This window comes from Drosophila erecta, unplaced genomic scaffold, assembly GCF_003286155.1.
Source record: "Drosophila erecta strain 14021-0224.00,06,07 unplaced genomic scaffold, DereRS2 tig00000055-arrow-pilon, whole genome shotgun sequence".
Lineage (NCBI taxonomy): Eukaryota > Metazoa > Arthropoda > Insecta > Diptera > Drosophilidae > Drosophila > Drosophila erecta.
The window spans coordinates 18,242,805-18,256,525 of record NW_020825200.1 but is presented as its reverse complement, the minus strand read 5'-3'; the positions used below and the strand labels follow the sequence as shown (position 1 = coordinate 18,256,525).

At 51.1% G+C, this 13,721-nt stretch overlaps 2 protein-coding genes across 3 annotated transcripts in view; both read left to right on the top strand.

Annotated features, from left to right (window-relative positions):
- The window catches only part of LOC6542389 (nephrin), a 55,441-nt gene that overhangs the window by 17,061 nt on the left and 24,659 nt on the right, over positions 1–13,721 (top strand). For both annotated transcript variants that reach the window (XM_015159282.2, XM_001970377.3), the window contains exons 3-11: positions 3,193–3,345; positions 5,105–5,278; positions 6,895–7,048; positions 7,118–7,254; positions 8,983–9,150; positions 9,219–9,350; positions 11,936–12,072; positions 12,817–12,970; positions 13,451–13,588. In XM_015159282.2, coding sequence (XP_015014768.1) covers positions 3,193–3,345; positions 5,105–5,278; positions 6,895–7,048; positions 7,118–7,254; positions 8,983–9,150; positions 9,219–9,350; positions 11,936–12,072; positions 12,817–12,970; positions 13,451–13,588 — 1,347 coding nt within the window. The remainder of the gene's footprint in view (positions 1–3,192; positions 3,346–5,104; positions 5,279–6,894; positions 7,049–7,117; positions 7,255–8,982; positions 9,151–9,218; positions 9,351–11,935; positions 12,073–12,816; positions 12,971–13,450; positions 13,589–13,721) is intronic.
- On the top strand, positions 9,443–10,832 carry LOC26526010. Its single transcript, XM_015159942.2, has one exon. It carries the CDS (start codon positions 9,555–9,557, stop codon positions 10,662–10,664), a length of 1,110 nt encoding a protein of 369 aa, XP_015015428.1. The 5' UTR covers positions 9,443–9,554; the 3' UTR covers positions 10,665–10,832.

Genomic DNA, 13,721 nt, shown 5'->3' with positions numbered 1-13,721 from the left:
AATCACACCCAGCCGCCCCAGCCGCCCTTGTAATTGAAGTGCAAATGAGGAAAGTTTTCATCTGCCGGCATTCCCGGGAAATATCGCCCCACATTTGTTATGTGAGGCTGACCTTAAAGTCAGCCCGAGCTCCTTGGGTCGCACTCCTCGTGTGACCGGACTCCCGATGGCTCAACTTACATCCGACCAGCTCCCTCGGCCCAAACGGAAAAAATGGCCAATTCCTGGCTTAGCCTTGGATCGAGATTGGGCTGCAGTGGATGGGCTGTGGGAGGTGCCAAAGGGCTGGAAAGTATTCCGGCGCATAAAACTTTTATGAGGCGTACTATTAGTGGGTTAGCCGGGGTGTCGTTGTGCGGGGTTAGCTGGAAGCTGGAAGCTAGGATCCAGAGCGGAGTGGTCCAGTGCTCATGGCAAATTGCACTTTGTGTACTTGCTCGCCAGGAATCCGGCGACTGGAGCTCCAGCTCCGCCGCTACCAGTGCCGTTATTGCAGCCATTGTTGCATAAATTATTTGATGCCAGCCAATGGAGCACTCAAAGAAGCGCGTTGCACCCACCCGAAACTCGGCTACTTTTCGCCCACTGCCATGTGGGGGCGCGGCTTATGCATAAAATTTAATCAACATTTAACCCCAACCAAGTGGCTCAGTTGCCGAAACTTTACCTGAAGCGGCGCAGGTCTAAGCAAAAACACGCCAGCTGAGCTAGAGCTTGTTAGGATAAATGGCAATCTATGGGTTAGCATTTCAACAATTTGTTTATATTCTTGATCAGCCTGTCCGTTCCTCGCTTTGAGGATCTCTGAATCCATTTGGATCCGTACTTAGCTCGCCCATCCCCATCTACTTGGCATCTCAGAGATCTATGACAATAAACCAGACTATTTAGAGCATCAAAAACTGTCCATTTCTCATTTTCTTTAGCTGAGAAACGGATACTTTATAGTAAGTTGCTGCGCTTTTCCGACTGCCTCCGCCTACTGGACGCTGCTATGTGCCCATGGAAGGGTTCCACCTGCCCGCTTGTCAATAATCAAATACAATGTGCATACCAATCAACAATGCACATACCCCACGTTCCAATCCACACGCATACACACATACTAGGGCACCTCTACAGCGAATACATAGATACACAGATACATCTGCGGAGGATGGCAAGCCACGCTTTGTAATAAATCGAGTTGCATTGCCGCGAGTTGGCGCAAGAAAAAATCATAAAATGTGCATATATTTTGCATTTTAACTATGCAGCACGCGCAGCGCCACGCCCCCAGCCCCCAGCCCCCCGGTGTGCCAAATATTATGAATTTTCAATGCACGTACAGCCCCCAAGTCCCCGAAAGTCCAGGGACAATCTGTATAGCCAGCGGGGCCACGGCGACACCAATTTCGGCGCACAAAGCCTTTAGTCAAGGTTGCAGCAGGATACGGGATGGTGGGAACTGGTAGGAGCGGGATGATCCACGGTTGCCATTGGCATTTCCTCAGGCAGAAGGGTTTCGCCTGGCATAACAAGCAGCGCATCTGCAGCCTTGGGAAAATACGCCGGAAAATTGCTAGGTTTGTGTTCTGTCTCTGGAATATTCAGGCTCAGACAGAGGTAGGGCCAGTTAACTGAGAGTAAGGACTGTTTTCCACTAAACACAAAAATTCGATGCTGTTAAGGAAGTAATTCCTTTCATGACTCTCTTGGAGTTGCAGAAAGATGTGGCACACCATTATTGTTTTAATCCACAGGATACATTAGGCCTGAGGGAAAATCAGACAAGTCAATCAAATATTAAAAGTGCACTTGAAGCAAATGCCTAACCAACTTCGTGATGTTTAGGCCATCTCACCTCTGGATGTGTTGGTTAATAAAGCGGAAAATCAGCGGCTTTGAGGGTAGAATGCCAGCGGTGAAAGGAAATACCCTATACCCTGATTACGAAATTATTTTCCTGCATTTGATTTGTTGCGTAATAATATTCGCAGCTTGCGGCGATGCTAAACTCAGCTTAATCAAAGGGGAAGGAGCACCGCCCGCGCGGTGTTGATTTCATTTGTGCCGCAACAAAAGCAATTACCTCTGCGCAGAGTGATGTCGCAGACATGCCACCTCTCCAGTGCCCTCCATCTAAGCCACCATCTAAGTGGAGCCCCCATTCCCCTGGAGCCAAGGGACTTGTTGTACGACATTAAGCATTCATTTTGCATGCTACAACTTCTGGAGCAGTTCGCGGAGCAGCCGGCAACATATGTTGCATGTCAAATGCAGGACGCCCTGAGCCAACTCCTTCGGAGTGTAGGATCCTGCTCCTGCTGTTTTCCCGCTCAGTGCGATGCAATGGCAATGGCAGCCAAACTCCTTCAGGTGGCATTAAAATAATGCACACGTGCACTTAACTTTATCCTCGTTGCTCGTTGTTTGTTTCGCTGCTCACTCCTGCTTTCCTCGTTTCTGCATCTGCTGCACTCTTGCACCACCCGGCGTGCACCGCCCACCCACTCGGCACCACCCGGCACCACCCGGCGTCACTCCGCCATTGTTTCGCCCGTGGCTCGTGTATATTTCAACAGTTTGCCATGGCATGCCAGGCTCCTCATGGCCCACTCCCGCTCCGCCAGCCAGCTACATACGTCCTCTTGAGCGCAAATATTGAAACTCATATTTGAGCACATTAACGAGGGACCTGCCTACACCGCGAAAAAGCTTGGACAGCTTAGCTTGCTTCATTACAAATATGGAGATACATTAGAACATTAAGTCGAACTCCATACTCTTGCTTTCCGCTCATATTATACATAAAATTAGGGAACACTCCGCGCAGCCCCTTTAACATTTTGAAACTGCCATGTTGGCGATATTTTTTCGAGTGCATCAGCAGATGGGCCGCTTGAAGTGGGTGGCTAACAAGGACGGAATGCCGCATTCTTGGCGCATTCCTTCCCGCCCCTCGCAGTTCCAACTGCTGTTTCTGTTTCTGCATCGGCGGCCATTCAACCTGGGCCTTCATCAACAATGTCGTCTGTCGTCGCATACACACAATGCATTAGGCACAGCCGCGCCCACAAAACGCCCTGTAATGCCATTGTGGTCCATAATGAGCAAAGCTCCCTGGCAGCCATTAGCTTTTGTTTCGACCTGCAACCACCGCCCTGCTTTGTGGCCCGGCCCCTAATTGTTCCCACTGCTCCTCTCTTCCAGCTCCGCCAGCCTCGATCGAGATCAAAGGTTACAGCCACAATTCCAAGGTGGAGGTGCGCGAGAACCAGGACCTGCAGCTCAAGTGCATCGTGGCCAATGCTAAGCCGGCGGCTCAAATCGTCTGGTATCGCGGCAACGTGGAGTACAAACCAGGTTAGTAGCCACTAAGTCATTACACTTAATACCCAGCCATGCATGATGGTTGCATCCCGCACCTGTCACAAAGGTCACAAAAGAGGATCCTGAAATTGCATCTGAGTTGCCGCAACAAACGGATACATGACTAGTATAAAGCGAACTATTGATTAATCTAGAGCAATAAAACATGCTCCTGAAATATAAGCAATAAAAGGCTCGAATAATATTTAATAGGGAACCCAATTGGACATAACGCGTCGGAGATATCTGAGCTGTTTAGACTGCCTAAACAAAATGGGTTGCTCGAACATAACAATATACATTTTCTCCTGGAAGGCATTATGCAGAACAAAAAAGTGTAAATGTTTTGGCCAGGCCCTTTAAGCCGGGATAAAAGCGGATGTGGGTGGGCATGGGGATGGGGATGGGGATGGGGATGAGCCGGGCCGTGAAGGTGGCGGTGGTGCAGATGGAGATGGGCAAAGTGACGCCTGTCAACCGTTTGGCCATCGCACATGTGATGTGATGGAGTGGAGATGCGCAGGATGCCGCGCGGGGGTGCACGGGGAAATGGACGTGGACTCTCGGCCTGATGACGGTGCTTAAATAATAATTTTATACTCCGGCAAAGCGCCGACTGTCGATTCTCGGCCCTTATCTGCTCTGCGGTTCGCTATGCTGTCCTGTCCTGTCCCGTCCTGTGGAGAATCCTTCGTCCTTCGTCCTGGACCCTGTGTTTGTGCCTTGTCATTTAGCCGCTGCTGGGCAGTCGGCAAATTGGGAAACAGAGCTGCTGGAAAATATGGAAAAATGCAAATGTCAATGGGTGAGTGGTAAATGGTAAATGGGCTGGGCGGACGGAGTGGGCGGTGGGCGGTGGGCGGTGGCGCTTAGCCGCCTTCACGACTTTTAATTTTCATAATGATTATGGCCCCTACAACGGTACATGTGGGCGGCCACGGCGTTCGACAGTTGCCCCTTTTTCCGGGTGGCGGGTTTTCCGCGCCCTTCCAGCCATTTGGCCAGTAACGGAATCATTTTAGCACAACTGGCGCGTTAAAAATGCTTAAAATGTGAAACGCACGGCGTCGGCGACGATGATGATGGAAATTTTTCGGGTAAACATATAAAAAACAAAGCAGCAAAAAACAGCCAAGCGGCGGGAGGAAAATTCGCCAAGCGGCGTTAAAATGTAGGAAAATCCGCAAGGAAATGTGGACAGCGGAAGGAAGCTGCATGATGAATTATGTTTATGACGCAATATGTTGCGGCAGCACTCCGGCCGGACCCCAAACCGTACTATTCCGAGCGGGAATGGCCAGTTCTGGCCGGGTCCCGTATCATTTGCAGGCTGTCAGGGCGCGCGTGTGTGTGTGAGTATCTGTGGTGGGGACGCGTAAATGGCGGTTAATGTGGGCAGACGGCCATCTTGGTGATTACCCCGCTTGGTGATGAAATGGTGCTGCTGCTGCCCCACCAGATAGTTGGGTGGGAGCCGCTTTTTAGGCCGCGCAGATGAGGCTCGTTCAAAATTTATAACTGAAAATGATGTCACAAAATACTTGTACTGCGCTGGTGTGGGATTGATGGGAGTTGCGAAATACTTGTGCCCCGAGGCAGTAAACTGGGCACTGCAGTAGATACGAGTGCTCTGTTAGCAAATCAATCGATAGTAAATTGTAAAATGTGTAAATTAATAAATGGGTTCTTAGGTAATTACTTTCCATGCCCTGCAAACACCTGTTTAATAATGCATATATTTGACTACTTGCAGAAAAACGCGAGGACACCGTGGAGGAGTCGACGGCCAAGCGGTTCACGACCACGTCGAGCCTGAAACTGCAGCCAGGTCCAGATGACGACTACACGGAGTACACGTGCCAGGCCAGGCACAAGGCCCTCTCGCCGGACATGCCCATGCGGGCCACCGTCCAACTGTCCGTGTTGTGTGAGTAGCTTCTCAGCCTTCCATCGCCATCTGTTTGGGCTGGTCCTGGCGGGGTGGACGCGTCCGGAAGCGACCCCCAGGTTGCCTGGAATCGGAGGGTTCGTGTGGGTGACCTCATTAGCCGGCTCAATTTGCTATACTCGTACAATTGAACGTGCGTGCTGGGTGTGTGTATGTGGGTGGAGTCTCCAAGAAGGAGCAGCCTGCTCCATTTGATGCACTGGAAAACTCATATTTTCTGGCCCCTCTTTCGCTTTCCGTGCAAAGCTAAACCATTTTTTATTATACTATACTATTACTATATAAGATACTATTGTATCTTTAAGCTTGCTTGTGCACACGAATTAAATGCCTTTCCAATGAGCTCCATAACTCAAACATTAATGGGATTTTCGTCCAGTGCAGGCAATGAATTTTTTGCACCGGATTCCACCGGCCGCTCCCGTTGCGGATGCCATTTGCCATCACGGCCGCTAATTGCGCGATTCGGGCGCGTATTAATTAGTTTTTAAATTCTAATGTGCCGCGCAGCTGCCACTGGATGCCAATGTGGATGCGGATTGCGATGCTGCACGGGAGCAGCGGCCATTACGAATGCCAAAAGTCCTCTTATTGATTGTTGCCGTTGGCAGTGGTGGCCGTGGTGGCACTGGTGGCACACTGGGGGTGCCGGTGGTTGGCTCCAGGCACCTGCAATAGCCGGAGGCCGTAACTATGGCCGTGATGACTACGGCTCCACCTGCACACGCACATTCAAATTAATTATGTTTGTTATTTATGCATAGGCAGCTGGCAAATGGTGGCCCCAACTGCCACAGTTCGTTGGCCATTTCCCGAGCTCGTCGCGATGTAATTGGCACAAAAAAGCGAAAAAATTGCAAATGGCGAAAATCGAGCCGTGCTATCTGCGAATTCAGGTCGGGATTGGAGGGGCGCCCGAACGGGAGGCATCCCCTTTCATTTTCCCTTGCTGTGGGTCTTAATTATGGTGCTATTATTGCTCCCCCGCGCTCGTACCATATTTCAAGTGATTTTAATTTAATTTTTCGATGCATGCCTGCGGGGGGCGTGCGTCCAGAAGAGTGTGTGTGCGTGGCAGCTTTTGTGCCCCACCTGATGGCTGCTGTTGATTCAATACGGTTGACCGCTTGTCAAATTGTGATGAGGAAAATATATTACAGCCGGCTAGGAGCCGATGCCTTTCGAAAGTCGATGCTAGCTGCTACCAAGTGATTTCCATCTGCCCATAATTCCCAAATGTATTCAACACGTACTGTCGCTGCTTTTCCCACTGCTTTGCGGTATTGTACACTATTATTAATCGCCCAGCGCCACGCCCACAACAAGGGAAATTAGCGACGCCCAAATCGGGGCCCAAAAAAGGCGGAATCGGAAAATAATGCATATGACCGCATAAACGATTTGCATGCAAACACTTCAATTAAAAACGCCACCAATTTCCATGTATTTATGCACATATGCGTTCGCCGCACTTTACTTTAGTGTAAATTCAATTTATTTGCGGACAGCAGTCGCCATTAAATATGCGAACTGTAAACACAGCAAACTGTCGCAACTTGGTGTTTTTCAAACCGTGCTCCGTTCTAATCCCGCAGATCCCCCAGGACCGCCCTACATCGAAGGATACTCGCCGGGCGAAACTCTGCGCCGTGGCCAGACGGTGGAGCTCATGTGCCGGAGCCGCGGCGGCAATCCGCCTGCCCAGCTCATCTGGTACAAGAACGGCTCCCAGATACGCATGGCCTACAGGTAAGATTCGTACTTCTATTATCCTAGCAATCAGGGCGGACCCAGTTATGTAATAACACCTTCTTGCAGAACCTCTGGCCGACTGTCCGAGAACATATATACCTTTACCGCCGAGGCGGGCGACAACAAGGCGCGGTTCCGCTGCGAGGCGAGCAATGTGATGTCCCAGAATGCGCTGAAGGCGGAGGTGGAGCTATCCGTGCTGTGTAAGTCGAGTTCCCAGAGGATCTGCTGCCAATTTGCGCCGCCTAATTGTGCGTTCCTTATGTTTATATGCAGCCCGGGCTGAGTAGCGTATCAGATTTAATAGGTGTCTAGATTGCAGGCCAGGATGCGGGTTAGGGAGCTGTGGGGACTGGTGTCAACAGCCTGGCTTGCCGGCAACATCTTCCGAGTTCCACAGAGCCAGCAGCCTCACTTGGCAGGCGATTCACTCGCAGATGCTGCTGGATTTGAGACCGGGAATGGAGTCTTTCGCTGTTGCTTTCTTTTGCAATTAAGCTTAAGTTTGCACTTTGAAAGCCTCTCCAGTCGCCGTCCCACTTGGCTTTGTCAAATCAAGCAATGCAAATTCTTTTCAAGTGCCAAATAGCGCAGGGCCCTCCTCCTTGGTCCCTCGACCTCTGAACTTCTGAGTCTCCGAACCCAGCCGCTGCAGCTTGTTAGACTTGCAACAATTGCAATCAGGCACACAAAGCCGACGGGCGGAACGACGCGGTGCCAAAGTCGTTAGCGCGACACTCGGACGGATGGACGGATGGACGGAGGAGACCAGCAAACATTTGCATGCCCCAATCCCAACCCAGCAGCCGCCACTTGGGCTCATGTGTCTTGCCTCACATGCAAATGGATGAGGCGCATACGCGATATTTAAATTTCAAGTGCTTGGCAGTCCGCTGAAATTGGCATCTTTTACCTGAAGCGGGCCTTAAGTGCGTGGAGGGCTACTCCGCCCCCAGTTAGGCAGAAACTCGTTTAGCTGACAGCTTCCAGTTTATGCGCATACCAATCAAAGCGCCATGCAGGTCAGGCCTGCCCACTCGGCCCATCTTGCCCCAATAAGTATGCCACATTGAGTGGCCAGCACAAACGAATACAAGAGCAGTCGCACGGAAACACTGCACTGAGAGAAATCATCGAGCTGTCGGCTAGAGCACTTTGCATACGGCTTTTCTATATATCAAAACCAGATTTTATTCAAATTTATTAGTATTACTTTCTCATATACCCGTGTGCCTTTGTGGTGGATCCTTTCGTCCTGTGCATCGCATAGACAGCAGATGTGGCCTCAGCTGGCGTCCCGAGCTCTTAGCACACGCATTATTTATGTATAACGAATGTGGAACAACAAAACTGAAGACGTAGCAGGAATACATTCAGCATCAGCATTCTTTTGCCCCTCCCGAGTGTGTGTGTTAGGGTGTGTGGCAGGGTGTGTGCCCGGAATGAAGATGTATGGCTGAGACGGACCGACGAAAGATGCGAGAAGTTAAGAATTCATAATGTTTATTTATATGCGAAACATATCGAGTCGAAAGTTACGTATTCCCCGCGCGCCATTCGCAAGCCCAAGTCCGGGTCCTATATGGAGCCAAGGACAACGCTGCGTATACGTAATGTATGCACTTATCCATCAAGGCAGCTGCAGCTGCTCCTGCTCTCCGCCTCGATGGCATTAGGTAATAGCTCCGCAGCCGGACGGACTGTCAGTCACTCAGTCATCATTTGCATGGAGGCGGCATCAGGAGCCGACATTCCCGTCAAGGCTATTAGGGAAGCGGGAAGCGGGAAACGGGAAGCCCGGGGGTTCTTTGGTATCTGGCGGGCAGGAGATACTCGTGTGTGCCTCGCCGCAAACCTATTACATATTAATGCCTCCTTCATTATGCTGCTCCCGGTAACTGAAATCAACCCGAAACCCTCTCCCTCCCCAGTTGCACCCACCCACGTCACCGTAATGGGACCCACCGAGGCGCGCGTCGGCGATGTGGTGCCGCTGACATGCACCACCGCGCCATCAAACCCGCCCGCCGAGATCAAATGGATGGTGGGCGGGCGGCAGGTGCGCAACGCCACCTCAAAGACGATTGTCAGTCCCGAGGGTAAGTGCTGCTGCCGGTGTGACATAATCCCCTGCCTAATCCATTTCCATCTCTGCCTGTCATCGCAGGCGGCTGGACGACCACCTCGAACATCACCGCCGTCGTGGAGCCCAACAAGCGCTCCCTGGTCGTCATCTGTCACGGACTGAACATGCAGCTGACCGAGAACGTCGTGTCCACCCACACGATCAATGTCCTTTGTAAGTATGCGCAGCCAAGTGAACTTACAACTTACCTAAAATCGCCAAGCAGGCAGGAAAGGAAAATTTCCGATTTCCATATCCACCCAGCTTTCGTTTTTCCCTTAGTTTTAGTTAAATAACGCCTCGGTTGACAGCTCCAGTAGAGAAATTCTCGATTTAGCTAGTTTTATTTCTGGATAACACTTTTTTGCGACTCCTTAAATGGCTGATTTTCCGATCTGCGTGTCCGCGTCGCAGCGCGAGTTGGCCCAACTGACGGAGCAGGAGCGCCTGACCGCCCAGCTGAAGGTGAAGGAGCGCAGGAAGGCGGCCAGGGCCAAGCCGAAGAAGATCCTGGGCGGCCTCCTGATGCTGAACCACATGAAGATGTGGCACCAGCATCGGGAGCGGATCAAGGGGGCGATCAGCACGGTGGACGCCGAGGCGCCCAACTTTCAGGCAGCCCGCATCACCGGAGTAAACAACCTCCGGGACGAAGCGCAGATGTTCATGAAGCGCACCAAGGCCAACATCCAGCTGCTGGTGGAGATTTCGCGGACGATGCGCACCCACGGAGCCATCAATCCGTTTCGCTACGATACGGTGCACGCCTCCTCCAGCATTCCCATGGCCCTGCTCACACTGGAGAAACTGGAGCGCGATAATCGCGATTTCGGCCGACGCATTCTGGAGGTGAACAGCGAGGTGGACTCCGGGCTGTCGGACAAGCGGATGCGGGAGTCCAGGAACACAGCGACCGCCGCTCCACTGGAGCTGCCGCCCCAGGCGATGGCCAAGTACGAGGCCTTCAACATCCCGCTGCCCAAATCGGATGCCGAGTTACGCCGCCTCTTCCGACCGCGTGTCTACTTTGACTTGTACCTCAAGGACGCACGACCACTGGGCCGGATTGTGGTGCAGCTGTACACAGAGGCTGCTCCGCTGGTGGTGCTGCAGCTGATCAAGTCCTGCATGTGCAATCAGCACACCAAGTTCATGGTCAAACGACTGTTCCCCAATCTCTGGCTGGAAACCGATTTGCTGCTGTCGGCGGACTCGCTGCTCCACCAGCCATTGGAGTACGACGCCAAAGTCATTGACCACGGGGCCTCCGCCAACGTATTATCCTTCAGCAAGGCTTACGTCACGGGATTCACCCACCACCTGGCCTTCGCCATCTCGTTCAAGCCGCTTACCGTGGTCAATGGATCCCGTGTGGGATTCGGGCGGATTGTGAAGGGCAGCAAGATATGCGAGTGCATTCAGAGTTACGGCACTAAGAACGGAAAGCTCAGCCGGGGTCTTCTCTTTACCAGCTGCGGATTGCTGTAGTCTGCAGCTGGATCCTGTAAATTGTTCATATGTGCAAGGAATATTTTTTAGTCATGTAAATCGCAGTCAGTGTTTTCAAAAATATTCAGCCCCTTCATGTAGATGTACAGTCAGTATGCAGCAGTTAAAGTGGTGAAATAAATTGGTAGTGGGTGGTAAATACTTCAAGTATGTTGATAAATCCTCTTTCTACAGGAGAGTGATAAAAGTGCTTTGAAAGCATACAACATACAACAATCTCGGTTCGATATTTCCGTTAAAGCAGCTTTCGTTCTGCACGCATGAGAAGCTGTCAATGTTTATGCCAACTTTCCTATGCCCACACAACTCGGGTGACCCACGTGAAAGTCCAACTGGATGTGCGCATCCCGGGCTTTGACACCACCCCCTTTTCCTGCCGCAGAGTGACACTTCTCCGCCACGCGACAACTGCAAGTGTCTCAAACTCCATTATCCGATGTTCGATGTCACTCTTCATTTGACTCAATTATAAGCGAAGGCACTGACAAAAAACACGCAGGAAAAACCGATGTCGGTGGAGGAGGACACCGGGAAACTGGGATTGCGGGTTTCTGGGGAAGATGAAAGGACTGACAGGTGAAATCACTCGACAACAGGACGAGTGGGGCTGATTCGGTTTGGGGCAGTAGTTAAGCCGATGTTGGGGCTTATTAATAATTGCGATTCTAGTTTCGGTTTATCCAGCCTCCGCCCCTCCGCCAATCCCACCCTGCGGTGGATGTCCTTTGTGAGCGCCCTCCTGCAGCGCTAATTAATTTTTCTGACCTACATCACAGGGGAAAAGCTGCGGGGGCGGGGCGGCGAGAGATTTACATTTATTACCCATACCATGAGCACTGAAAATGACTAACGGACCCCCGAGGTAATGAGCGGTCCTCCAGCTCGCCGCCCAGCGCCCAATCAAGGACGAAGGACGGAGGACGAAGCGATGGTATGTGCATGGTCATGCCTTGAGGATGCGGACGCCCTGCGGATATTTTTACTTTATGCGCGGCAAATTAAATAATTTTAATTTTTATTGTTCGGCCGCTCTTGGCAGCTCTCACGAAGGACACAGCGGTGGGTCCTAGTCCTGGCGCTGCTCCGGAGTCCTCTGCTGTTATTGTTGTAGACCATAATTTGCTGGCTCGTGGCTAAGTTTTTGGGCCCACAATTCGCTGGCCCATTCCCCCTGCTTGGCGCTCCTTTGTTTGTCTCTTTTTCGGTACGTTTTTCTTATCCCGTGCTGTGTTCTCCCACTGCCCCCACAGATCCGCCTGCGCCACCATTAATTTCTGGCTATATGGAGGGACAAATTATCCCAGCTGGCTCGGTGCAAAAACTGCTCTGCGTTTCATCAGGCGGCAATCCGCTGGCGACGCTAACATGGTACAAAAACGACAAAAGGGTGAGTGCACAAATTTCCCTTTTTCCCGCCCTTTGTTTGCATTTTGCGCAGAAAACTCAAACACACACTCGCACACACACCCACACACACACACACACACATATAACGGAACAAAGAGCGAGCGGCAGGGAGAGAGCACTATCAACGGCAGGCAGCAAACATCCGCAAAACAATAATGGCGCTTTTGTTGACCATTTCCGCTTCCGCTTTATGGGCTTAAAGTGCTAATGAGCCACTGCAGCCATTGCAGCCGTGCCCTCGTGCTGTGTGCTTCTGATGGCAGAGCGATTTCGGTTTTCACACCTGCCACCCACCAATAATCGGGGGAGCACAACTATCGTTAGAACTTTGAACAAAAGGCGGTAAATACGGTGCAAAAATAAAACAAGTCGCCCACAACCGCAGCTCATCAGCCCACACACTTGAACGACGGAATGTTGGCTGCTGGGCGGTGGCTGGTGGGTGCTTAGTGGGTGCTTGGTGGGTGGCAGGTGGCAGGAGCACCTGCAGTTTCAGGTGCGGCTTCCTGTTTCAGCGTTTCCCATTTGTTGCGGTGTCAGAGTTTTCATGTCCGCCCTCGGGGGACTCATCTGTGTGCCGTGTTTGCGCTCCAGCTCCCTCGCTAGCTGCTCGCCCGCCAGATTAGACGACGTTTTATCAGCGAAATTAAAATGCATCCGCCAGCTGCGCTCTGCGGAGACGCTTTCCACCCAGAAAAAATATAAGTACTCCATTCCGCTGCAGATAAACTCGGTCATACGGGCGGCGGACAAATCGGTGTCGGCCGAAATCACCATTCTGGCCAATGTGTCCGACAACCAGGCCCAGTACCGGTGCGAGGCCTCCAACAGCGCCACCGAGATCCCGCTCTTTCAGTCCACCACGCTCAGCGTCCACTGTGAGTATATATCAGATATGGACTTTTCTTATACTACTTATTCATATTCCAACAAATGATGATAATAAATAAATAAGAAGAGGTGCCTTATATAACTAGGCAGTACAATTTAGATGTTTTATTCCAGTTTAGTTTGAAGATATTTATTAGAATGATCTGACACTTTAATATTCCTTTAAATTTTTAGTTCTAACAGCCAAGCTTCCTTGTGAAATATATTAGTACACCCCTAATTACTTTTCCTAACGTTAAGAAAATATTCTTTATTTTATGAATGTAAGTTAATTGATAAAGTAAAGACACCAATTCCATTGAAACTGACTACAATAGTGAAAAAAATAATAGTTGAAACTTATAGCTCAGATCAAGGGTAAAATTGTTTTGTTGAGTGCAGCAGCTGCGCCTTGAATTTGGGAGCGGGGACTGCCGACCACCGCATCCTTTCTTATTACCCATTGGTGTGTGTGCTCGCTCTTCCAGTTGCCCCGGAGACGGTCAAAATACGCATTGAACCGGAAGAACTGCGACCTGGCATGGAGGCTACTATCATTTGCGACTCCAGCTCCAGCAATCCGCCGGCGAAGCTGTCCTGGTGGAAGGACGGCATACCCATCGAAGGTACGTACGTTATGCAAGGGCATGGCTGCTTGGCCAAGCGATTTGGCAATTGGAAGCTTGCCCATCGCCATTCGCCATGGACTTGCCGGCGCCACCAGTGCACTTTGCTGGTGCGAGGCGTTTCCACGACAAC